General features: G+C 40.3%; 1 protein-coding gene and 1 pseudogene across 2 annotated transcripts in view; both read left to right on the plus strand.

Annotated features, from left to right (window-relative positions):
• The first annotated feature begins 3,566 nt into the window (after positions 1 to 3,566).
• Positions 3,567 to 6,227, plus strand: LOC148802222 (uncharacterized). The gene is made up of 2 exons (XM_088897847.1): positions 3,567 to 5,203; positions 5,360 to 6,227. The coding sequence occupies exons 1-2, from the start codon at positions 3,567 to 3,569 to the stop codon at positions 6,225 to 6,227; spliced, it is 2,505 nt and encodes an 834-aa protein (XP_088753973.1).
• A 16,586-nt stretch (positions 6,228 to 22,813) lies between these two features.
• The window catches only part of LOC104601213 (ATP-dependent zinc metalloprotease FTSH 9, chloroplastic-like), a 47,624-nt pseudogene continuing 43,510 nt past the window's right edge, over positions 22,814 to 26,927 (plus strand). The window contains exons 1-4 of the transcript XR_016082541.1: positions 22,814 to 23,886; positions 26,215 to 26,280; positions 26,367 to 26,502; positions 26,633 to 26,698. The product of XR_016082541.1 is annotated as an ATP-dependent zinc metalloprotease FTSH 9, chloroplastic-like (transcript). The remainder of the gene's footprint in view (positions 23,887 to 26,214; positions 26,281 to 26,366; positions 26,503 to 26,632; positions 26,699 to 26,927) is intronic.

Below are 26,927 nucleotides of genomic sequence, written 5' to 3' on the forward strand. Positions count from 1 at the left end.
AATACAGTATTTTAAATAATTAAATAAAATACTGTATTAACTGTACTTTTTATTAATAGTTTTTTAATAATTATAGTATTAATAATTAATCGTATTTTACAGCATTTTCAATAATTGCAGTATTATTAATTACCGTATTTATTAATTAACAATGTTTATTAAAATACTGTATTTATTGAAAAATATTAGTATTTTTTATTAATTCAATAGTTAACAGGTTTTTCTAAATTTTTAATTATTGTAAGTTATAATTTAAAATATATCTTAAATATTATTTAAATTCTATTTGAAACTGTAAGTAATATAATTAAATTTTAAACTGTAATTAAAAGTAATTAATAATTATATTTAAATTATTTATTTAAGCTATAAATAGCAAAAGATTACATTTAATGAACAGAAATTAACAAAAATGGATTAACATGGTTTTTAATAAATAAGATAAAATACCAAAAATTAAAAAATATAACCATTAAAATTACTTTTTGAAAATATGTATTAATTATCAATAATCTTTAGGAAATAAATGTAATTAGTTCATAGTGCATTTAAAATACATTTGTTTTTTTGCATAAATTATAAATTATATAATTTAAATATTATAATCCTTGTATGGTATTAGTTGATTGTGTTACAATAGAAAATAGAAAAATGTATTTATTATTATATATTTTCATTATTTCACTTTCACTCAATAAAATGAACAAAACCCATACATTACATGGGTCCGCTAGTTTATAAATTAATAATTGTTTGGAAACCGACAGACCCAATGCATTGACAGCTTTTTCAGCGGAATGCGTCGCCTGTAACTTGATATAATTCTCGAATTCATGGACCCGGAGGCCTATGACGGATCCAAAGTATTTGTAAACATGGAATTTCCTTATAACCCCACCATCTCATCTCCACTGTTGTAGGATAAAAGTAAACATGAGTTTGGGCTTGATAAGTATACAGAAACTAAATACAAAATTTCATTATCTGTCAATCTTCTCAGCTTGGCGCATCTCTCTCTTTGGTAGGACCCATATGTTGATGGACTGATGGGTTTGATCCATTTAAATGGTTTCCAGGGCGGTCATATCCTGATCCGTTTAGAGTAAATCAAATTGCAACATGTGGAGGCCCATAGCGGCTCTCATCGCAAAGGAAAATGAATGAAAACTAATGTCGTAGGAGAATCTTGGGTTTACAGAGGACATGCAGATGGACATGAACCCACGGATTTCCAAGGGACTACTCGACAAATGAAAGGAAATTTCAAATTTCGCATTTCCCGATCCATCCAAACAAAATATGCTCTAATCACTGTTCAGGATCAGCATAACAAAGTTGGAAAAAAATCAACAAATAAAGAGAACTAAAAAAACTGCTGGCAATTAATAGTTCGCGCAACATTTGTTTTTTTGTGTTGTAATAATTACCAACTTTTCCTTGTTCCTTCTATATTCACTAAAATCACCCTATTATACACTTTATAATTATTAAAAAATTCTTTTTTTGGATATATATTTACTATAATGTCGCTATTACTTGACATGCATGACTTACTACTCTGATGTGGTGGGGAAAAACACTCTTTTTCTTACTATTTCGTTGATTTTTTTTCTTCATGAACCAACTTTAACTCTAAGACTGTTTGGATCGATAAGAACAAGAGAAAAACAGAAAATTGAGGATATTTTGATGAATTTCAAAATTTTAAGGCTCGTTCTAAAAAGAGTACAAGTAAAGATATGCACAGTACAAAAACCTTCTGCATGATATTTCTAGACATTGTATTTGTATTTGCATTCTTTGCTAGGCTGAATAGAGCTTTTTTTTTTCTCAACTTTCAATTTCTATCAAATCATATATCAATGGGTGGGTTGGGTTTGGTTTGGGTCAGACACTTCAGGTTGATTTCGAGTTGGGTCAGCAAATGCTAGACTCATGGGTCAATTTGGATCAATTCTAAAAATAATTGAAATTTAAAAAAACAAAGAAAATGCCAAAATTAAAGGAATTAACTTTAAAATTCCAAACATAAAATTAAAAAAAAAATCAAAAATTCAAAGAGTAAATACTAAATACTAAATAGTAAAGATTAAAGAATGAAAACTTCTGAAAATACATAACTAGTCGCAATTAGACCCGATAATAGGGTTAGCGGGTTCACCCATGATCCAACCCAGTAATTTTTTTTTTTTCAGGTTAGGTTGGGTCAAGTCATTCTCAAATTAAGGTATCTAGATATGAGACCCTAACCCTATTTGTTTTGGGTTGGGTTGAGTCGGGTTCACAGGTTGGATCAATATTTTGCCAAGTCTAATTGCCAACATAGCTAATAAGAGAGCGAATCGGGATTTGCTCCTCATGCCGACCTCATATCACATCCATTCTGCATTGGGAATATTCACATGAATAACAACACACAAGTAAAAGAGATTTCCTAATGTGCAGCTAGGAGGCCTGTGAAGATGGTATGAGGAGCATCCTCAGGTGGCAAATGGATGGGTTGCGTTGGGTTGGGAATGGATTGAGTACCAACCCACCCATATTGACCCATTAACTCATTTGTCACCCATGTTAGTGGGTTAGAGTGGGTCGAAACCCACTTTGGCCCTGACCCGCCCATTTAACCTTCTAATTCAGAATAAATTTTTGGGCTTTTTGCATAAAAATTAACAAAGTTACGATTATTGACAAAATCATATACCTTTTGAAAAAATTGCAAAAACAATGAGGTGTACAAAAAGGTTATTATTTTTTACCAAATTGCCCCTTATTAAAATCCCACCCATTAGGCATTAGGCCAAACTTTGCTTTCATTCTTTCATTGTCTTAGTCTTTTGTGTCTATCTCTCTTTCTTTGTATCTCCCTCTTTTCACTTTATTAGGGCTTTTGTTTATTTCTCTATCATTTTTTTTTAATATTTTTCTCGTATGTTGAAATGAAATTGGAGGCTTCTATATTTGCAGAAAACATGGCTCGAGCTCTTTACAATGGGAATATAGGATTTGTGTAGCCAACCACAAATATCTCTCAAAAGAATGGCCTCTACTCTTCCTATAGAGTAAAAACCCTAGAAGTTCATCGTTGTCTCACAACTCTGTGTGTTGTTGTAGTCATTGACATTGTTAGAACAGTGAATGATGTTTTTGGCTCATGAGTTTGTGAAGGTGTACACTACTCAACTCAAACGATCGGAGAAGATGGAGCTTCCTTGCTCACTGGATTGATATCGTGAAACACCACTTATCCTGTGTAATTCCGAATGGTTTCTAAATCCGTAAAACACCATCTGGTCTCCACTATACCGGATGGTCTATACACTTGTGAAAATTATACAAAACCTTGTGATTTATTGGTTTCTAGGTTTATTTGATAGTGTAACTACAACTAGACCATCTAGGGGATAAGTGTTTGCAACTATAAATATGTTCCAAAATTACAAGCAATCATCCAATCTTTTCAATGCTGGATGGTTTTTGAGTTTGTAGTACACTATCCTATCTTCCCCATACCGGATGATCTGTGCACCTATGAAAATCATAACATTTTGGTATCAGAGCCAAGCGTCATGGGCGACGTGGAGCAACTATCATCCAAGGTTCACGAGTTGGAACATTGTCTCGTGGAAAATCACGTGGAGGTAAGAGAAGTTAAAGAGGATGTCAGGGAACTTCGGCGTCTACTGGAGTTATACTTCTCCACCAGGGAAAGGAGCCCTGAAGGGGCAGCCACCAACAACAGCCGCCGCCCAGATCGGGCAGAAGGCTCCGGTGAACGACAGAACGACACCCCGACAGCAGTAGTCACACCCAAATACAGTCGTCTGGAGTTCCCCTCATACAACGGCAGCGGTGACCCACTTGGATGGTTGTACCGCTGTGAGCAGTTCTTCCGTAATCAGCGCACGGAAGAGAAGGACAAGGTCAGTCTGGTAGCATTCCACTTGACCGATGAAGCACAGCTCTGGTTCTACCGAGTGGAGCAGGAAGAACCAGGCCTTAGTTGGGACCAGTTCAAGTCATATTGCCTCCTCCGGTTCGGACCCCCATTAACAAGCAACCCCTTGGGGGAGCTCATTAACCTCAAGCAGACCGGGACCATCACGGAGTATCAGCGGCAGTTTCAGACCCTTCTCGCCAGAGCCTCTTCAGTTCGGCCAGACCAGCAGGTGGATATGTTCACAGCCGGCCTATCTGAACCTCTGAGAGTTGATGTGGAGATGCAGAGCCCACCCAACTTGGTCACAACAATGAATCTGGCCCGAGCCTTCGAGCGCAAGCTGCAGATCAGTCGGGGGCCATCTAGCATGGGGCGTCCCGCAACGACTTGGACGAACCCAAGGTCTACTGCAGGAGGGCAGTCGATGGCTGCCAACACGGAACAACGCCCTTTCACCAGCAACACTACCCGATTTGCAACTAGCATGGGTAGCAGCACGACAGCACCTCCCATCAGACGCTTATCTAGGGCCGAGATGGCCGAGCGCCGAGCCAAGGACCAATGCTTCAACTGTGATGAGTTGTACTCAGCCGGCCACCGTTGCAAGCGGTTATTCTGCCTTCTGGTAGACGAGCTAGAGGAGGAAGAAGAGGAACAGGCGGCACTAGAACCCGAGATCTCCCTCCATGCCATCACTGGAATCCAAAACTCCCAAACCATGCAGCTGCAGGCCCAGGTGGCAGGAAAACAAGTACGGATTCTGGTTGACTCAGGGAGCACCCACAACTTCATCAACAAGCAGGCTGCGCTCCAACTGAAGCTACCAATGGAAGATAGACTGCGGCTCCAAGTGGTTGTAGAAAATGGGGAGAGAGTTCATAGTCCAGGGATCTGTCGAAGCGTCCAAATCCAGGTGGATTCTGAACCGTTCCTCGCAGATCTATTTGTACTAACCCTAGACGAGTTCGACATAATGTTGGGAATTAAGTGGCTCATCACCCTCGGCCCTATCCTATGGGATTTTAGTGCCTTGACCATGACGTTTGACTTACATGGGAAACAGGTCACCTGGAAAGGGACCAAGATGAGAGCAAGAAAACCACAGGTGCATACTCTCCATGGCGACGCCTTGCACACTACAGAGATGGAGAGGCTTCTTGCCAATTTTTCAGACGTGTTCTCAGAGCCCAAGGGCCTTCCACCTGGCCAGTCGTGTGACCACCGGATTCCCTTAATACCAGGGGCAGGACCCATTGTCGTGAGGCCGTACTACTACCCGCACCTATAGAAGGACGAGATAAAGAGGCAGTGTACAGAGATGCTGGAACAGGGAATCATACGCCCCAGCCGCTCTCCATTCTCTTCACCAGTCTTGTTGGTGCCAAAGCAAGATGACACCTAGAGATTTTGTGTGGACTACAGGGAGCTCAACAATAGAACCGTCAAGGACAAGTTCCCGATTCCGGTGGTAGACGAATTGTTAGATGAGATCCACGGGTCTCAGTACTTTTCTAAGCTGGATCTCAGGTCAGGCTACTTCCAGGTCCGAATGGCCTCTAAAGATGTGGAGAAAACAGCCTTCCGAACACATCACGACCACTTTGAATTCCTGGTCATGCCTTTTGGTCTCACCAATGCCCCATCTACATTTCAGGCCCTGATGAACAAGGTATTTCGGCCCCACCTCCGCAGGTTCGTCCTAGTATTTTTCAACGACATCTTAATTTACAGTACGTCGTGGGTGGAGAACGTTTGTCACCTAAGGATAGTTCTGGAGCTTCTACGACAGCACAAGCTCTTCCTAAAACAAACCAAGTGCTCCTTCGGAGAGCCGCAGGTCCTTTACCTAGGCCATATAGTCAGCAGGGAAGGAGTCTCGGTAGATAATTCCAAGATTCAAGCCATTCGGGAATGGCTCAAGCCTCAGACCATTAGGGCTCTCCGCGGGTTCTTGGGACTCACGGGATACTACCGCAAGTTTGTAAGGGACTATGGACTCCTGGCGGCCCCATTAACCAAGATGTTGAAGAAGAATGCATTTCAATGGGATGAAGCAGCTAACACCGCCTTCACAAACCTAAGGGACGCACTCTCCACTACCCCCGTGCTGCAACTACCAAACTTTGACCAAGAATTTACGGTGGAGTGTGATGCGTCCGGCATAGGCATTGGCGCAGTGCTGCAACAACAAGAGCACCCCATAGCCTTCTTCAGCCGCAAACTAGCAAATCGGCACCTCAAGCTATCGGCCTACGAGCGTGAATTGATCGGACTGGCCAAGGCCGTCTAGCACTGGAGGCCGTATTTGTGGGGCAGGCCCTTCGTTGTCAAGACAGATCACTACAACCTCAAGTACCTTCTAGAGCAGCGGCTTACTACTCCACCCCAACAACACTGGGCAAGCAAACTGCTAGGGTTTGACTTCCGCGTAGACCACAAGGCGGGAGCCTCTAACCGGGCCGCTGATGCGCTGTCCAGGCGTGAAGAGGACACGGCACACCTCTGCGCGGTCTCCCAGCCCCGCGTGATCCTACTGGAGGACCTAAGGAGCGTGTTGCCCCAATCACCAACATGGAGAGACCTGGTGCAAGAATTGCGGTTTGGCACGACCAAACCAAATTGGACCATCCACAAGGGACTTGTGCTGTACAAAGGGAGGGTATATCTCCCAGCAGATTGTCCCTTGATTCCAGCCGTCCTCGCCAGCATCCATAATGCCACCCATGAAGGGGTTCAGAAGACGTTACACCGCGTCCGTGCAGATTTTCATTGGCATGGTATGCGAGGCTCGGTTAGGGATTTCATCCAGAACTGCTCCATATGTCAGCAACAAAAGTGGGAGAACTTACACCCAGCAGGACTCCTACAACCTCTTTCACTCCCAACGCAGATTTGGGCCGACATCTCTATGGACTTCGTTGAAGGCTTGCCTAAAGTCGGTGGGAAATCCATCTTATTCATAGTGGTGGACCGCTTCTCCAAATATGCTCATTTCATTCCATTGTCCCACCCCTACAACACATTCTGTGGCCCACGCCTTTTTCACACACATCTTCCGCCTACATGGGCTGCCCGAGTCCATCGCCAGTGACAGAGATGCAGTCTTCACCAGCACCTTCTGGAAGGAGCTATTCAGATTACAGGGCACGACCCTAGCCTTTTCCTCCACCTATCATCCACAGACGGACGGGCAAATGGAGGTTGTCAATCGCACCATAGAAATGTACCTCCGTTGTTTCGTAGGGGACCAACCACGACGCTGGGTGGACTGCCTTCCTTGGGCCGAATACTGCTATAACACATCCTACCACTCGTCCCTTGGCATGACTCCCTTCCGCATGGTGTATGGGCGAGACCCTCCTCGTCTTCTCTCTTACGAACCCAGATCAACACGGTTGGAAGAAGTAGATCGCAGCCTCCAAGACCGCGATGCCCTACTAGCTGAAGTCTCCGTACGTTTGCAGCAGGCACAGGCACACATGAAGATAGGCTATGATCAACACCGCCACGAGGTCACCTTCCAGCCAGGACAGTTTGTTTGGCTAAAGCTCCAGCCCTACCGGCAGCTCTCCCTCAGGCGATGGGGCCCCCAAAAGCTGACCCCAAGGTTTTACAAGCCCTTCAAGGTCCTTTGACAGATTGGGAATGTTGCCTATCAACTTGAACTGCCAGAGCACAGCAAAATCCATGACGTCTTCCATGTGTCCCTACTAAAGCCTTTTATAGGGACTCCCCCAACGCAAGTGCCTCCTCTACCCCCTCTCAAGGACGGCAAACCCATCCTCCATCCTAGAGCTCTTGTCCGGTCACGCATCAATCAAGGCACCTTCGAGGTTTTAGTAGAATGGGAAGGACTACCTTCAGCAGAGGTCACCTAGATCCCCTGGACCGATTTCCACAACGCCTATCCAGACCTCGAGCTTGAGGACAAGCTCGTAGTCCAGGAGGGGAGTGATGTTATGAGCACCCGCACCATTCGACAGCAGCAGAAGCAGCACCGCGCACACGACCGGCACCGCATGGTAGCGACACCATGAGCCGTGCGCACACACTGCGCGCACCACGCGCACGCACCCGGCAGCAGCTACAGAGCGGGGCCCACACGACAGCTCATAGGGGTGGGCCCACCCTTATCTGGACACGTCAAGAGAATTCGCCTCCAGCTTTCCTTATCTCTTTGGTATTGGTTTTAAAGGAATTTGAGTGTATTAAATCACCTATGTAATTGATGATTGTAACTATAATTGATGACTCAAAATTGTAAGCAACCATCCGGCCTCTGTAATGTTGAATGGTTTCTAAGGCTGTAAAACATCATCCAGTCTCCACTATACTAGATGGTTTGTACAATTGTGAGAATCATATAAAACCTTGTGGACTATTGGGGTTTAGATGGATTTGAGAGTGTAAATGCTATTTTGTCATCTAAGTGATAGATATTTGCAACCACAATTGATGATTCAAAACTGCAAGCAACCATCCGGTCTTTGTAATACCAAATGGTTACCAAGCCTGTAAAACACCATCTGGAAGGGGTGTTCAAATTTGGTTGATAAATTGAAAACGGAACCGAACCAAACCGAATAATCTAATTCGGCTATTAGTTTGGTTCAGTTTTTATTTAAAAAAAAAATCGGTTTTCGATTTCGGTTTGGTTTGATTAAAATTTTCAACCGAACCGAACCGAAAACCGAATTAATGTTGTTATTTAGTTAAGTGTATTAAACATTAATGTTTTGTTTAATACTTTATGCTAATTAATTGTTATATTTTCCAATGAACAATTAATAATAGTTAATTAAAACCTAGACTCATTATTAATGGTTCATTAATCATTAATTACTTTTGAAAATGGCCAATTCGCCAATTCCCCATTAGCATAGGGCTTTGGGCCTATCTTAGCTTTTAATTAATAATAGCTAATTAATTAAAACCATTAGACTTTGGGGTCATTCTAACTTTTAATTAATAATATTAATAATTAATTAATTTAAATCATTGGGTTTTGGGGCCATTTAACTTTTCATTAAAAACAATTATTAAATGCTTGTCATTTATTGGAACCAAGGTCCAACCGAACCGAAATCGAATCAAACCAAACCGAACTCAGTTAGGGTCAGTTTGATTCGGTTAGAAGAAATGATAAAATTGAATAGTTGATTACGTCCTTGGTTTGAACCGAACCGACTGATTGTACACCCTTACCATTTGGTCAGTTTGTTCACGGATGATACCTAATTTTTTTTCCTTTGAAGCACTGCTTGTTGTCAAGTTGTTAACCAGGTGACTAATTTTTTTTTTCCACGCAATAACGCATAAATGAAGTGATTTCTTGTACCAAAGTTATAGTGACTTGTTTGACCTGTTTTGACGCCATTTTTAATATCTTTGCAAGAATTTATGCTAAAATTAGAATCCAGCGAGGGTGGTTTTTACCAATGAATTGATGTTAGATGGGACCTCTATCAATACAACGTGGTGTGTGGGTGATTTATATTCCATTAAGAATTTAGAAACAATGAACGAACAGATAAAAGGAGAAAATGCCCTCAACAACGGAACATGCTATTTCAAAGAAAATGGTTCTTTGAGCATGTAGAGGTGAGCTAAGAACCAATTGAGGCATGGAAAAATGGTAGAATCCTATAGAGAGAGAGAGAGGCAGGTTTTTAAATCAAGGGCAATTTGGTCCTAGTAAAGACTTTTTTCTTCTTGATGTTTGCTTTTGCAATTTATTTTGAAACGTATCTGATTTTGCCAATTCAACAAACTTTGTTAATTTTTATGCAAAAAAGCCCTACTTTTTTTTACCACAACCCTTGAATTAAAAAAAAAGCAAAATTGTTGCAAAACATTTAAAAAAATATAAAATACAAAATGACAAAAAATTCCAAAAAAATTACGTTTTTCAACCAAAATTTTAGATATTTCAGAATAATAAAAATTAAAAAAAATATATATATATATATATATATATATTTCAAGTAAAAATAATAATTATAGAAAAAATACAGAAAAATGTTAATAAAATTTTCAAAAAGTATATATTTGAGGTAAAAAGAAAAAAATAAAGAAAATGTGTAGCATGATAAATTTTTCAAAAGAAAATGTATTTCTGCCAAAAATTAGAAATTATATTTTTCTGATATAAAAGAAAATGTAGAAAAATATCACAGAAAATGATAATAATAACAATCATTTATTCCACATTGTATATATTTCAACTAAAAACAAGGGAGGGAGAAACTTGTACCTTGGGGAGGAGAATGTCAATAGGGGGCTATTGAAACAGGGACACAGCAGGGTTGTTGCTTTAAACCTTGTGGAGGAGGAACACTAATGGGAAGCTTTGAGACAACGTTCCGAAGACCTCCATCTGCCACTGGTGCAATAATCATGATGCAATGATTCAAAGCTTCAAAATCTCCATGTGCCGCTTGATTAAGGTGTTGTTGCTGGTGGCAATGGTGCAACAATTCAAAACTTCAAAATCTCCATTTGCCACTAATTAAGGTGTCATTGCTAATAGCATTAAGAATTGTGATAACAGAAATGGTGCACCTGAGCAACCCCTGACAAGAAACAGAGAAGGAAATTTTTGAAGAACTAATTCTAAACTCAAGGTCAATGGTAACCCTCAACACAACCTCACCCATGACCCTTTTCCCCTAACCATAATGGGTCTCTCGACCCATGTTGATCCACCATTGGAATGGGTCAAATGGGTTCGGGTCAAAACTGTTAGCCCTAACAAGGAGAAGCCTTAGTGATGAGGAAAATAAATTTTAGAGTAATTTCTAAACTAAGGGTCGATGATAACCCTCAACCCAACCCCACACTGACCCTTTTTCCCTGACCCTAATGGGTCACTCAAACCATGTTCACCCTCCATTGGAATGGGTGAGTGGGTTAAACGGGTTGGAGTCAAAATTGTCAGTCCTAGTGAGGAGTAGATCTAGATTCTAAAAGAGGCACAGGTAATGTCGGTATAAGAGTGTGATTTAGGCTTAAAAAATGGAAAAAGGAGGGTAATGGTAACAATAATTTCCCAAGAAAGAAAAGAAAAAAGATAAAATAATAATAATAATAATAATAGTAATAATAATAATCAAGGTTTAAAGTATCGACACATATCGGCCAATACGTATTGTTCCAGTACCCCTCCGATACGCCCCTACAGTGGGTGTATTGGGGGTCTGACCGGTTTAGGGGGTGGAGGAGCCCTAAATCTGCCCCATGAACCGGTTGCGAAAAAAAAAACACAAAATGCCGTATCGATTTGCCCAATATGCCCCTACTAGCGTATCGGGCACATCGATATTTTGAACCTTGATAATAATAATAATAATAATAATAGTAATAATAATAATAATAATAATAATAATAGTAATAATAATAATAATAATAATGATGATGATAATAATAATAATAATAATAATAATAATAATAATAATAATAATAATAATAATAATAATAATAATAATAATAATAAAAGGGTAAATTACAAAGACCCCTCTTGTAATAAGGGGCTAGTGACAAATACCCCATGAACTTTTAATTTTTGACAAATATTTGCATTAAATTACCAAAACATCCACTCACTGAACTTTCATTATTTTCTCTTCCTCACCCTACCTTACAAGAATCATTTCCCAGGCATAGAAAAAAATGTTTTTTTATTCTTGACTAATTTATCGTACATAAATGTCTCTATTCATCTTAAAATATAAAAATTATCCACTCCTTTTTCTAATAGAGCTAATTTCTAAACTACACCTATTGTTTAGTTAATTGACAAACTATACCCTTCTAATTAATGTCTTAAACCACCCATACTGTTTATGACAATTGTCATTGCCATTAAATCGTAATGGAAATGATGAAATATCCCTTTTGTCCTTATTTTCTGTTCGATGAACACGATCCCGTTCTCAGCGATCTCTTCTCACTGGGCCTCTTCTCAGCAGCCTCAAGTAATCCAATAACAATCCCATTGGACCTCTTCTTAGTAGGCTCAAGTAGTCTAGTCGGGTTTCGACAATCAGTTGACTGTGTAGGTTAGGTATACGACTGGGGGCATGAAACTAGTTTCGACAGTTGAAGCATATCCATATGAATACCCGCCAAATGTAAGAGTGATTTAGGTAAGTCAGCATACTAGTGGTTAGTAAACTAACAAAATCTCAAAAATTTCATCCACAAGAAGTTAAGAATCACCCATCATTAACGATACCGTTGCAAATAAAGGGGGAGCATGTCGAGTGTCGACAAATGGGAGTATGGGACCTGCTCAGTCTTGGTCAAGTTCTCGGGTTTTTCGCATTGTTTAGTGATTAACAGACAACTGGGTTTCAACTTTTAACTCTCAAATTGCTTGTTGATAGCTGAAAAGAGTCACGCGAAGGTCAATTGACACTCACGTGATTTCATTTCTAACATGTTGCTTCTTTAAGTGTAGACTATCAGGATTTGAGCTTCCTTTATTGTGTTGTCTCCAATGTCTTTAATGGATTGTCAATAGTGATTTTGACGAAACAATCCAAATTATGTCCACCATATGGAATTTGGGATTTCAGAATCGCATCCAAAAGCCAGGTGGGATGGCCATCAGGTCATTTCCAGCATAAAAATTGAGTGAATGTGTCTAGGATACAACTTCTGTGAGCCGGACTGCACCAATTCATCGACAATGTCGACTAGCTTGGGCTGATCAGTTCAAATCCAATCCAAAGGACAAATGTACATGCATGGACATGGAAGCTTCAAGGTTCAAACCAGTCTCTTCCATTAATACTCATATCCATAACTAAACACTAACAGATCCATACATATAATACATCATTTAACCTTATGGGGGCATTCTTTTTTTTTTTTTTGGATTTTGAGAGGGGGGAAAGTTGGTTAATGGGATTTTGGTTCCCATTGACCAGATTAATATGGAAACCAGGGAAAATTTATTTTCCTAGGTATCACATAACTGGGTAAGTGATATCCATCTCCTAGGTGGGTAAATAACTTTCCTGCCTAAGAGAAAAGTTGCTAACACTTGAATGGGATAAAAATGTCCCTTTTAATAATGAATTTTTATGACTAAAATGGTCATTAGACTCATTACCTTATTTACCTGAGAAATAAAAGAACATGGGTAAATGCACTTACCCAGGTAAGTGTTTCCTACCTGGGTAAGTGCATTTACCCGAATAATTAACTTATCGAAAAGCGAATGGGGCCTATATATCATTATCTCATAGAGACACAAACTACTTTGTAGCTATTATAATCCATTAACCAATACTTGAAGACAGGATTATCCGCTCTCCTCTCTCTACATCTCTAACAATTTCTCCATTTCTAATGATCCCTTCTTTTTCCCCACTCGTGAATGGAGAGGTGCAGCTTCTTGGAAGCAACCATAAGGTCCACAACCTGCAATGGTGTGAGGATACCCATTAGCTCCTTAATTGTGTTCAACCTCTGCCTGTCAACTTCCTCCATGATACTCGCCAAAGCTAGCGCATGTTGATCTAGGGTCAAGTTGACACGTGCATTTGATGCACTTATTAGGTTAGTTTCGAGGCATTTCCCTCAGATGTTCTGTTATCACACTTACTAGTGTTTTTGATATCAGTCCCTTGGATCATTTCACGGCACTAAGCAAGAGCTCTCTAACGAACTTGAGAGTGGAGCTCTACATCCTCTATCTACACCAAATCTCATTCATCGCTTCATCAACTTATATTACCTTGCAAGGGAGTATTTACTTTTGTACTTTATGCTATCATGAGTATCTTTTCTTGTTACTAGCTCTCTTAGCACTATTTTCTTTTAATCCAATTGTTTGACGTTTTTTACTTGTCTTTTCTACTTTGAAGCTTTTTGCTAGTTTCTTTTGAACGATAACAATCTCTTCTAGTTGCACCAGTACTTTTTCTCGTATTAACTTTATTACTACTAACTTGTTTTATGTTATTTTCTAGTTGTAGTTCAAAAGGTCTTTCTCTATTTCTTTCTTTTTGATATTGTCTAAGTGTCTTTTCGACTATCACTCCTTATACTTACTAGAACTCACTTTTTTCTGACTGTTGTTATTTTGGATGCCACCTGGTTTTTCTTGTCTTAACTTTGGATTTTTTAGATCTTTTAATCATTTCTTCTTCTCCAACCATCTCCTTACTCTTCTTATTTTTACTGTTATTTGGTTTCCTCTACCCTCCCTTCTACCTCTCTTCTCTCCTATGTTACTTTCTCTTTGTCCCTATCGTGTTAGTTATGGATGATTTAGATGCCCTTAATGAAGCGTTTCGCAACATGCTCCAATCCAACATCCTTGGTGTTGACTTTGTTGATCTTCGCCCTCATATCCCTGAAAATATAGGTTGGCAATTTTCCTTCATTTGTCGTCTCTTCCCTCGACTTACTGACCAGTTCTCAGAACTTGAACAAGGTCTTTATAACCTATGGCACTTAGATCCCAATCGTCTTCTCATGGCTCCCTTTGAGAGAGGTCATTTTTGTCTACGCTTTTGATTTGAAGAAGACTTTATTCGCATTCGAGATAATGGTCCTTGGATTTTAGATGGTCAACGGATAATTCTTAAGCCCTAGGTTTCCAGGCAGACCATGATATGAATGGCATCTAAACCAAATAGAAATTTGGGTTCAACTCCATGATCTTCCTTATGAAATCTTTTTTGTTGATGTTGGACGTCCAATTTTTGAGCGCATAGGTCCCACCTAGCATATTACAGTTCTTCAAAATTACATTAGAGCAAAAGTCCTAGTTATAGTTGATTAACCTCTTAAAATAGGTTCCTTTTTTAGTGAAACCCATTGGGTAGTTTATCGTTTTTGAAGATCTTCCCTCAACCTGTTATCTTTGTGGAAGGGTTGGCCATATGTATCGTCGATGTTCTCAACCTCTCCCTTTCATTACAGGCCAAACTTTTGAACAATATTTTAACCAGCGATCCATGCACCTCCCTGGCCCTTGGCTTCGAGAAAAAATTCCTATGAGAAGGAATTGGCTCTGCCCTTCACTACGTGATTTTATCACTCTTCCAACTCCAGGTGATACAGTGATACCCCCTCTAGTGATAAGTTCACCTACCCCACCTCCCCCCATTCCTACTGATTCTACCCTAGCTAGGGTTACCTCTAACTCATCTTCCTCGAATCCCTCTGGTAATGTTTCTTCATCTGTAAGGATCTCCCCAAAAACCTTCCGACTAGCTCTTCATGCTCAAACTGCCCTCACTAATATTTTCCCTCCAAATCCAATGGACGCCTCATCCTCTCAAGGGAAACAACCTCGAATCGATCTTTTGCAACACCTTGAAATTGAAGATTCTCTTTCTCTTCCCATATATGATAGACCCAAATCTTCTAACCAAAGCAATCAAACTAAACGGATCCTTGATATAGTTCATCCAAATCAAGACACTGACACTAATCTACCTGCTCTGAATCATGGTTTATTGACTAAAAGTATGTCCCATGTAGATATGATAAATTGGGTTAGTACTTTTCTACCTCATTTTTCTCTGAAAAAGGGGGTGGTGGTTGGCATACAATAGCCACAAGACTGACAATGTTGATTATCAGCTGGAACTGCTGTGGGGCCGAGCGTCCTAAGGCAATTCGAGGACTAGGAATTTTGGTTAAAAAACACAATCTTGACTTTTTTTTTCTTAGTGAAACCAAAATTCCTATCGAAAAAATGCAATTACTAGCTAACCGACTTTGTTATTCTAACTCTTATTTTATTCCCCCTAAAGGACGAGCAGGCGGATTAGCCATTTTCTGGAAAAGTAGTACTAATGTCTCTCTCTTTTTTGCTCATTCAAGGTATGTCTTCCTTAAAATTTCCTCTTCTCCCACTTTGGATAATTAGCTTCTTGGTTTTGTTTATGGACCTTCAATTAAAGCCCGTAGGAATAATTTCTGGTTTAAACTTAATCAAGAGTTATATTCTTTTAATTTACCTTTCTTACTGATTAGTGATTTTAATGAGGCAGACCATGTGATAATTCAGGATCCTTCATCCTCTGATAGACCCTCCAAAGCTTACTTCTACCAAATACCACAATCTAGTCATTGATCAAAACCTCCGAGAAATTCACATCCAAGGAGCTCGGTTTAGTTGGTCAAATAAAAGAACCATAGGCCTAGTAAATTGTACACTAGATAGAGCCTTAGCCACCCCTGACTAGATTTCTATTTTCCCTCATGCCTCGTTATCCTTGGTGGCTCGTTAGGGTTCAAATCACCACCCCTTAATTTTGGACATCTCTCCAAGGAAAACATAATACCCCAAACCTTTTAGATTTTATGAAATGTGGCTTGCAGGAGTTGTGTAGATATGAAATTCTTAATGAATGGTGATGTAACCGTTTTTGGTCACGTACCATTTTTTGGGATGTGTAAAATTTTTTGGCTAAGTACCTCGTGTTTGACCTGGTGGTGACGTGCCTTGGTGATGAGCTACTTGGTGGCGAACTTCCCGGGGGCGAACTGCCTGGTGGCGAACTGCCTGGTGGCGAACTGCCCGGTGGCGAACTGCCCGGTGGCAAACTTCCCGGTGGTGAACTGCCTGATGGCGAACTGCCTGATGGTGAACTGCCTGATGGCGAACTGCCTGGTGGCGAACTGCCTGGTGACGAACTGCCTGATGGCGAACTGCCTGGTGGCGAACTGCCTGGTGGCGAACTGCCCAGCAGTGCTCCCTGGTGGCGAACTGCCTGATGGCGAACTGCCTGGTGACGAACTGCCTGATGGCGAACTGCCTGGTGGCGAACTGCCCGGCAGCGCTACCTGGTGGCGAACTGCCTGATGGCGAACTGCCTGGTGGCGAACTGCCTGGTGACGAACTGCCTGATGGCGAACTGCCTGGTGGCGAACTGCCCGGCAGTGCTCCCTGGTGGCGAACTGCCTGATGGCGAACTGCCTGGTGACGAACTGCCTGATGGCGAACTGCCTGGTGGCGAACTGCCCGGCAGCGCTACCTGGTGGCGAACTGCCCGGCAGTGCTCCCTGGTGGCGAACTGCCTGGTGACGAACTGCCTGATGGCGAACTGCCTGGTGGCGAACTGCCTGGTGGCGAACTACCTGGTAGTGTTCCCTGATGGCGAACTCGTCGCTTGACTTGCTCCTAGGCGGTCTGCAACTCAAAGGATGGTGGAGCTCCCTAGTGCAGCGCTACCCGACTACCCCCTGCGTGAGGTGATTTTCTCTCATTTGTAGACGGCGGGAGCTGAGGGACCTGCGGGAACTGAATCAGAGGACCCGGGGGTATTTTCCCGGCGGGGACTCTCCGATGCCTAAGTTAGCATTCTGATTACAGAGGGCTTGGAGAGAAATGAGAGAGCTAGAGAGCGGGGGTTACCATACTCTTTTTTCTCCTTCCTTGGCTTTGGGGGTCGGAGTCCTTATATAGTGGTGCCCTCGCGGGTTAGGTGGGTAAAAAGCCTTCAAATGGTAAGACGTCATATCCCGCCAGAACCGGGGTACGGTGATGAACTCCTCGAGGTTGTCAGGTCGGCGCCTGTCAGTCGACGGGTCGGTGTCCGGGCCAGGTTGCTAGGCCGGCGCCTGTGTCTGTCGGCAGGTCGGTGTCCGGGCCAGGTTGCCAGGTCGGCGCCTGTGTCAGTCGGCGGGGTTGGTGTCCGGGCCAGGTTGCCAGGTCGGCGCCTGTGTCAGGGTCAGGTCATCAGGTCGGCGCCTATGTCCGGGTCATGTTGCCAGGTCGGCGCCTGTGTCCGGGTCAGGTCAGCAGGTCGGCGCCTGTGTCCGGGTCTTGTTGTCAGGTCGGCGCCTGTGTCCGGGCCAGATCGCCAGGTCGGCGCCTGCGTCCGGGCCAGATTGCCAGGTCGGCGCATGTGGCAGGCTCATCCGACCAGGTCGCGCGCAATTCGCGCGCAGGCCGTGCCAGGTCGCGCGCAGGTCGCACGCAGGCCGCGCCAGGTCGCGCCAGGCCAGCCAGACCGGTGCCCGGGGGGGGACCAACTTGGTAAGTTGTTGCCTGGGGGCTTGCCTAGTTGTCACGAGGTGCCACGTGTCGCAACTTCACTAGAGGGCCAAATTTGCCCTCATCAGATGGGACTGTCAAATTACTGGTTATGCTGCTTACCGGTTATCCTCCAGAATGGATCATATCAAACAAAACTTGATTAAATGGAGAAAATCTAAATTTACTGATCCCCAAGTTAAATTAAATGAATTGGAGTCTCAGATCATTCAGGTAGAACAATCTACACATTGGGATCAGAATTTACTGGCTTCTCTTTACAAGTAGTATGATGATTTACAATCTCAACTTGAAAGCTTCTAGAGACAAAGATCTAGACAACTCTAGCTAAACCCATGGAGGACTAGGTTTTCGAGAAATAAAGTTGGTCAACTTAGTTTTTCTCAAAAAGCTTGCATGGCGTTATCTGAATGAACAACATAAATGGTGGGCTCAAATCTAGAAATCAAAGTATCTCCCTGTTAATGAAAATTTCCCCCATTTCATTCCTCGAATAAGTTCTTATTTTTGGAAATCCACTGCTCCTAAACTTCAAAATCTATTTCGTGAGGTTGGTTATCTTGTATTAGTAAATTCAACGAATTCCATTTTCCAAGTACCTTGGATCTAGCGTAATCGCTCTTTTCACATGATCCATCGTCCTATAACTGCTGAAATGTTGAATTATACCTTCAATCCAAAATGGAGATTGGAACTCTCCTTTAATCCATTCTCTCTTTGATACCATTCAAGAATCTTACATCTTACAAACTCCTATTCTTCCGATTAATACTCCCACCTCTTGGATTTGGACTAAACATTTTTCAGGGACATTCTCAACTTCAGTTGCCTATAAAGTTTTAATGCAGGATACTTTGCCTCAGTTGAATAATTCTATAACATCTTGTATTCAGTGGATTTGGTGACTATCTTGTCCTCCTCGCTATCAACTCTTATTCTGGCGTATTATACATAATTACCTTCTAGTGAAAGCAAAAATTTTCTGCCAAGATCAAGATCAAACTTGTGTCTTTTGTCAAGCCCATCCAAAATCTACCAACCACTTATTTTTTTAATGTTCCTTTACTTAATCTGTTATTTTTACTTCTCCTTGGAACATTATATTAGACACATCTACCCATCACAATTGGATTGACTGCATAGTTAGTTTTGCACAAAAAATTCCACACAAACCTAATTTTTACAAAATTCTTAACTGGTATGCTATTGCATTATACTATATTTGGTTTGCGAGAAATGAAAGAATTTTCAAGGATTTTAATCTTTCCAATTTATGGATTATTCACAAAACAAACTCTATTTTCAATCAAATATCGACTAAGTCATTTGACTCGGATCCAATTCAAAATTCCCCTCCCCAATTTTGTCTACATCCTAATCTGAATACTGACTGTATCATCTTTATAGATGCAGGCAAACTTACTCCTTATTTCTCGTGTCTACAAGTTGCAGGTGGTAGAAAGTTTATGACATCCGTAGAAGAGGCAGAACTTTTTACAATCTATCAAGAAATTATATACGCACGCCAATTGAGAAAATCCAACTTGATAATCTGCTCAAACTCAAGGGTGGTGATTAATGCACTTTAATATCGGACTGATTTATCTTGGACTACTTTAGGACTACTTCAACCACCAATTTATTTTCTTGCTTTAATTCTTTTAAGTTTGTTAATATTAGCCGTAAGTATAATGTTCTTGCGCATGAGCTAGCAAAATGGTGTAAACGTGTTACGCAGGAACTGATTTTGTTACCTCACTATCCCTCCTTTCTCCCCTCTATACAAAACTTTGTATTTTGTTCCTCAGTTTAATATATTATGCTTTTTATCTTTCAAAAAAAAAAGATTAGGTCATACTCGTTGGCCTTGACTACCATGGCCGGTCCACTCTATCTTCCAACAAACTCGCCATCTAGGAGGATGGCTTCTCTTCTAGCAAACAACACTCTCTACTCAAAGATATGATATGAGTATAGCCGTATAGGCTGTTGCATGTATCATAACTATCGTTTGGCTAGATATCAGTAAGTGTTGTTTTTGTCGTTGGATTGTTTGTTGATCAAGATAATTGAGTTGTATATAGTTTTTTTGTTTTTTTTTAAGTTCCAATTCTGGTAGGGAGAATTGGAACTAGGGTTACTTTCCAATTCTGCAACTCCTCTGTTCTCATCGATAGAGAGGGGAGTTGCAGTGGCTTAATGGTGAAGCGAAAAAAGAAAACCAGGGGGTGGGGGTGGGGGTGGGGGTGGGGGGGGGGGGGGAGAGAGAGAGAGAGAGGGAGAGAATCGATGAGAGAGGAGAGAGAGGTCAGAGTATGAAGAGGAGGTTGTTGTTGCTAGTTAGGTGTCTAGAGCTATTCAATAGTCAGAAAACTTAGGTGTCATCGGCTGCGGCCGAGTCAAAGAAGACAAGAGAAGGTTGGAGAGAAGGAACAGAGAAAGTAAAGAGAAGAGGGATGGAGGGTAGTATTGGGTTTTAAAAAAATATAGTTTATGTGGTGTTGCATGTCTATGGATTTTGAAGGAACATTAATAGACACTTATGGCGGGGGTAGAGCTAGTCAATAATAAAAAAACTTAGGGGGTACTTTAAGACTATAGTTAAACAGTAAGGATACATTTTGTCAATTAGGAATTAGCTAAATAATATGGGTAGTTTAAGAAATTTTCTCTTTCTAATAAATCAAGAAAAATCAAACCAAATCATAAATTTATATCTATTACAAAGTAATCACTCATTTAAATATTAAATCTAGCAAAAAAAATTGTAAGGATTTATTAGAGCAATCAAGAGGACTTCAATGTTATATTTAAAAAATTATTGAAACATAAATTGTTTAAATAAATAAGAAAATGGTAGTATTGAGATTTGAAAAGTTCTAAACAGTTAAATGAACATCTTTTTTTTTCAAAAAGGGCAAATTTCTTAAACTACCTTTATTGTTTAATTATCCTTATTATTTAACTATTGTCTTAAACCACCCCTATTGTTTCTAACGATTGTAGTCGGGTTAAATCGTAATGGAAAAGAAAAATGCCCTTCCTTTGCGTTAAAATTGATAACAATCTAAGATTTTCCCATTATCTCTCTCCAGTCTACGATTGGAGCTCCAGTTTGCGATTTTTCATTCTTTTTCAACCTTTTTCCTCGTTTTTATTCGTTTCCCTCAGTTTTTCATCCATCATTCTCTCCGTCATTTGTGCACTCTGTTCATCGCCGCCACCATCACTGCTGCATTTTGTCCCTTCTCTCTTTGCTACCTTTCTTTCCCTCTCATCGCCCCATCACTCATTCTCTCATTCTCGTTATCTCTCTCATTCTCTCTCTTTCTCTCCACTCCTCTTTCACTTCCCCTATTCCGCCATCGCCGCTATAAGTTGCAGCATGCACTGAGATTTGCTCAAGCATTGTATTTGCTTAAGCAGCGAATTTGCTCAAGCACTAACTAAAGGAATCGACAACGCTCCAACAACCCAATCTTCTCTCTCTTTCTCTTTTCTTCTTTTTTTTTTTTTTCTTCAAATTTTATTCAAAGTTTGCATCAACTTTCTAATGCCGTCGGTGATCTAAACATGTGGAGTGAAGAATTGTGTTCAAACCTCTACTTTTGGATTGGTATGAGTGGTGGCTCTGACTCGCCTTGGAACTCTAGGATGTTGCAGTGATCAATGGAGGGCTTGCATTTGTGTTTGAAATGGATCGCAGAGATGCTTCTTGAAGCTTTGCTTCGCTTGAATCTTGAATAGCCGCTACTACAACCGTTCGAACTCCCTTTCCCAAGGTTGGTGGTCGAGAGGGAGGATGATGCCGACCAATAGTTTCCAAAACCTCTTGTTCTAGTTCAAACTCCCTTCGGTCATTGTTGCTCTCATTCGAACTCCCTTTCCCAAAACCTCCCTTTGTAGAGTCGTTGTTGATGGTCAAGAGGGAGGACAACACCGATTAGCAAATTCCAAAACATCTTATTCTAGTTTGAACTCCCCTTCCGACCAGGGTTGATCCCTTTCCCAAAACCTCCGTTGATTCTTCTACTCTTCCTCCTAATCTCCGCATCAACCAATGGCTCAATTCCACTATGGTAGTTTACCTCCCCTCCGACCATATTTTAAGGCACTGTCTTTATTTATTCTATAATTATTATTATTTTCAAAATCAAAATCTTCGACCTGAGAAAATAATCTTTGTTTTCCTTTTGGTAGGGAAAACGACCTTTATCAATGGAAAAAGATGCTCGTAAAACTAACTCCGCACGGACCTCCGATCTCGAACTCTCCACCAGTGCAATTCAAGTTTTCCCATGCTAATCTAGACTGCAACAAATGGCTTATTTGAAGTGGTTTTGAAGTTATTCTCACCGCTCACGAAGATTCGGGATGAACTCGTCTTCATCATAGTGACTAGCAATAGTAGAACTAGTATGTAAGAAAATGCCAATTACTTTTGATAGCTAAGGTTCATCTTCATCCCAAATTGAAAAGGGCATTTTTGACTATAAAGGGGTATTATAGAAATCTTTCAAAAATATATCAATTGTGATGGTACATGTGAACAGTTTGTGACAGAGATCTAATGGCAAAGGAGGTTTTAATTAATTGTTAGAAATAATAGGGGTGGTTTGAGACAATAATTAAAGAATAAGAATACTATTTGTCAATTAACCAAACAGTAGAAATAATTTAAGAAATTTAAAAAATAACTAATGGAAATCTAATAGAGGGTTATTTGTCACAAAGCGAAAATTTAAGAGGTCTTTGTTGCAAATGAAAGTTGAGGAGGTATTTCATGTTTGTCACTGACTCGAGGGGGTCTTTGTAAATTACCCAAAATAAAATTAGAGCAGAATGGATAACGGTAACAAAAATAGCAAACCCCGGGAAAGCTTAATCGAACGGTCGTGGTCTGGTCTCAAACATGAACTCCGTCTGTGCTCTCCATGCTGACCTCTTCTCTCTCATTATCCCTCCATGTTCTTCCCTATGCCAACAATCGATGGTTCCAAAATCCACTAAATGAGAGGGGGTAGAGTTTTTCTTTCTCGCTCTTGTTGGTCTACAAAATGCCGGCGGTCGAATCTCTCCGACCAATAACATATCGGAAGATCTATACAAATTCAAATTATTATTTTAAAGAAGTAGCAATATTGAATTTTTTTAGTGGTCGATCGAGGGTTTTTCCTCTGAAACCGGCTGGATTTGGCGGAAAGCCGTTTTCGTTGTATTCTATTAGTTTGCATAGGCAATCTAGGGTTCGGAGGAATTTTGATGGATGTGATGTTTGGGGAAGTTTTCTGAAGAGTCAAAGATGGATGGAGAAGGGAATTCGGGCCAATAGCTCTTGCGAGCAAGATAGAGATTCGAAGACTAGTTCAAACGAGAACAACGAAGAGAATTCGAAAGAGACTAATGGGGGTAATAAGCCATCGCCGACTTCGCCTCGTCGAGAGAAGCGCGGGAAAGGGGGGTTTTGGAAAGGAGGAAGCTGGCAATGGCATCCAATAATTCAGGCCCAGGAGATTGGGGTATTGCTTCTGCAATTGGGGATTGTTATTTTCGTGATGAAATTGCTTCGGCCGGGAATTCCTTTGCCGGGGTCGGAGCCGAGGGGCCCAACGACCTTCTTGAGTGTTCCGTATAGTGAATTTTTGAGCAAAATCAACAATAACCAGGTGCAAAAGTGGAGGTTGATGGTGTTCATATCATGTTCAGGTTGAAAACCGAACCCGGGTGCCTGGAAAATGAAGTGGGTGGGACAAGTAAATTACAGGAAACAGAACAATTGCTACGAAGCGTTGCTCCAACAAAGCGAATTGTGTACACAACTACTCGTCCAAGCGACATAAAAACTCCGTACGAGAAAATGCTAGATAATGAGGTTGAATTTGGGGCTCCAGATAAACGGTCAGGTGGGTTTTTGAACTCTGCCTTGGTAAGTTGTCGTACTATTATAGCTTCACTTTATATGAAGGAACTCTCATGGCCATGGTCCATGGTAAAGTTAGCTATAATAGACATAATCAATAAAGAGAAACAGTTGGGGATCTCATTATTTGATTGAAGTATATTATAAAGTAGTTATGGCATACTCCTTAATCTGTATTCTAATATCTGGTATATGCAATTAACTTAAATTATTTGCTGGTGACAAATTTGTTTTTTATTTAAATTTTCACTAAATGTGATGCATTAATAAAAGGAAAAGAAAAGATCCATTAGGGGGGAAGCAGCTAAGTGCAGCCCCTGTTTCCAGCTTGTAGCAAGATGGAGTAAGTTAAACCTGTTTTTCTAAGATCTTCAAGCAAGGCTTGCATTTACGCAATATCCCAACATCTTCTTTCCAGTAGTTGATCAGAATTATCATCTAGATAAAAATAACCAACAAAAACCACTTTATTTTTCATGTTTTTCTCTATTAAGAAAGTAAAATCCCTAATTTTGTTCCCATGTGAAATCAAGAAGGATTCTTAAAACTGGAGTAAGGCTGATCCTCCTCAAGATGATCATAGGCCCAAGTCAAGTGGTCACCATCTTTCTTATAAACCTATAATGAAGAAAGCCTTGGTATTAATCCAAGAATAAAACCCATGTTAGCAGGTCTATTTGGGAAATAATGAGGTTAATATTACAGTACAGTAGGTGATCCTAGAATACGGCACACATAGAGGACTTGTATTTCTTATTTACTCTTTTTTTTGTTGAAAAGAAGATTCTTCCCTATAAATAGTGTTAACTCTTCTTTTTGATAGTTGAAAATGAGTTCATTTAATCAGTCAGAGTAAAACTTTACAAGCATCCCTTGGGGAGGCATGAGATGCAGCCTCCCCTAATCATTACAAGTGTTCAAAGAAAAAAGATTACAAAGCTGCCCAAAATAACTGATCTCTAGTAGACCCTTGTTTTGCAAGATAATTAGCCAAGGTATTTGCCTCCCTACTCATCCACTGGTATCTACACAAAATGTGCGTCGTTAAACATTTAACTTTTTTGATGTGATCCCTATAACTCCAAGCAACTGAGTCAGGATTTGACAGCTAACCCACAATCACCTTAGAATCCCCTTCAATTAATAGGTTCTCCACTCCTACTGTTTATTCTTCTTTTGCCAAATTAATGAATGGAACAATGAAGTTTCTATTCTCCAGCTTTGTTGTTTCTTGAAAAGTAAGAAATTTCTACTTAAGGTTGTGAATCTCCAGCATCCCCCTCCTTTGGGTAGGCAAGAAAGAATCCATTTTGAAAGAGTTGGTTAGAGAGGTTAAACCTTGCCTGCTTATCCTCTAATCTTGTTACTTATTCCCCTTCTTTCTTCTTCATATTCCTTATCTGTTAAATATCTCTACTAGAGCTTCCTATCTTGGTGCCTAATTCAATGCTTCCAAATTCCATTTTTGATGGTCCTGCATCAAATCACTATATAATCTAATCAAAATTTTTTTCCTGCATAAAAAAAAAGAAATAGAATGGCAAAAGGTGGGAGAACTTGTGGAGAAAGATTTGATGTACTTGTAAAATACTCAACACAACTGAGAAAAGCTTTTTCCCAACTAATGATCTACTTGTAGAGTCTGGACTAATGGTTCAAGTAAAACTTTATTCTCCTTGTGTTGAGAAAAGGGGGAAACTAGAAAAAATAGGAATAATTGGAGTTCCCATGCTCTTCCACTAAAGAATATAATACAAACTGAAAAAAATAGACATGGCCTATGGGTGCTTAGAAACTTATGGTACCTGCATCTCCGTTTCTCAAAATTATTTTAGGATTCACTTCTCATTTCATCATATCATTGCAAGGATGTTATCCTCCAACTATCCAAAGAAGTTGCAATATCGTAAAGGTTGTACTTTTTTTCACCAGGTATAAGTGCAATTATACGATTGACATTCCATTCTTGCAATAGAGGCAATCAAGGACCTCCTTATAATGATAACATATTGAATCTTCTTAGATTCTTTTTCTTTCTGTTTTTTTAGTTTTCTTTTCTTTTATTTTCCTTCTTGGCAAGGTCTATGGTTTTGGCTGGTGCCATCTAGTCACTTGTAGGTTGTTGATAGGAAGCTGTCACAATCTTACACTTTTCTTAATTATATGAATGTGCAAATATGGCATTGGTATTTTCATTTATAACTTTTCATTCAGATTTCAATTCTGGTGCTATTTTTTATTCTTTTAGCATTTCTCAATATTTTGAGCAGCATATATCAGTGTTTGTGGAAATTCCTAAAGTCTCATATATCTGATGTTCCTTTTCTTTCACAGATTGCTCTCTTCTATATTGCTGTACTTGCAAGGCTTCTTCATCGATTCCCTGTAAGCTTTTCTCAGGTGTGAATGGACATGCTGGCTTTTTATCATAACCTCAAATGAGCCAATCTTTGATTATTTCTGAAAGCATATATGCATGCTTACAGCATACAACTGGTCAGCTGATGAGCCGCAAGTCGGGGGGGTGCTGGTGGAGCAAAGGTGTCTGGACACAATGAAACTGTCACCTTTGCTGATGTTGCAGGGGTTGATGAAGCTAAGGAGGAGCTGGAAGAAATTGTGGTATGTTGGACATTTTACATAGGTTGAAATAGTGCCTTCTGCTTCCTTATTATTGTATCATGTAGGGAAGACCAAAGGATTTTCACTCAAAATACAAGGAAACGTTTATGTGCTGATATTTGCTGGCCAGGAATTTCTAAGAAATCCAGACAAGTACACAAGACTTGGTGATCGACCTCCGCGGGGAGTTCTCCTGGTGAGAGTTTGTTTTCCTTGTTTTCTCTTTTATATTCTATTCTTTTCATTCATTTCTTTTGTAAGATTGTTTAAGCCAAGTTTAAGCTTAAGTAGACTGTGATGATGGTTCACCACCAACTTGCTTGTGTTTGTGGTGTAGAGGAAGAGTTCAAACCCAACATTCCATGGGTTTCTGCCAGAGATCTATTTTGAGTTTGATTGTAATGATCTTATCTACGAACCTAATA

The sequence above is a fragment of the Nelumbo nucifera genome, chromosome 2, assembly GCF_055504915.1.
Source record: "Nelumbo nucifera cultivar China Antique chromosome 2, China Antique-T2T, whole genome shotgun sequence".
NCBI lineage: Eukaryota > Viridiplantae > Streptophyta > Magnoliopsida > Proteales > Nelumbonaceae > Nelumbo > Nelumbo nucifera.

What these genes read in the sequence shown, in the direction of transcription:
- LOC148802222 (XM_088897847.1), top strand. Translation starts at nt 3,567, where the DNA reads ATGGGCGACGTGGAGCAACTATCATCCAAGGTTCACGAGTTGGAACAT. An exon ending in GGACCCATTGTCGTGAGGCC is followed by an intron (nt 5,204 to 5,359) that starts GTACTACTACCC and finishes TGTGGACTACAG; the next exon opens with GGAGCTCAACAATAGAACCG.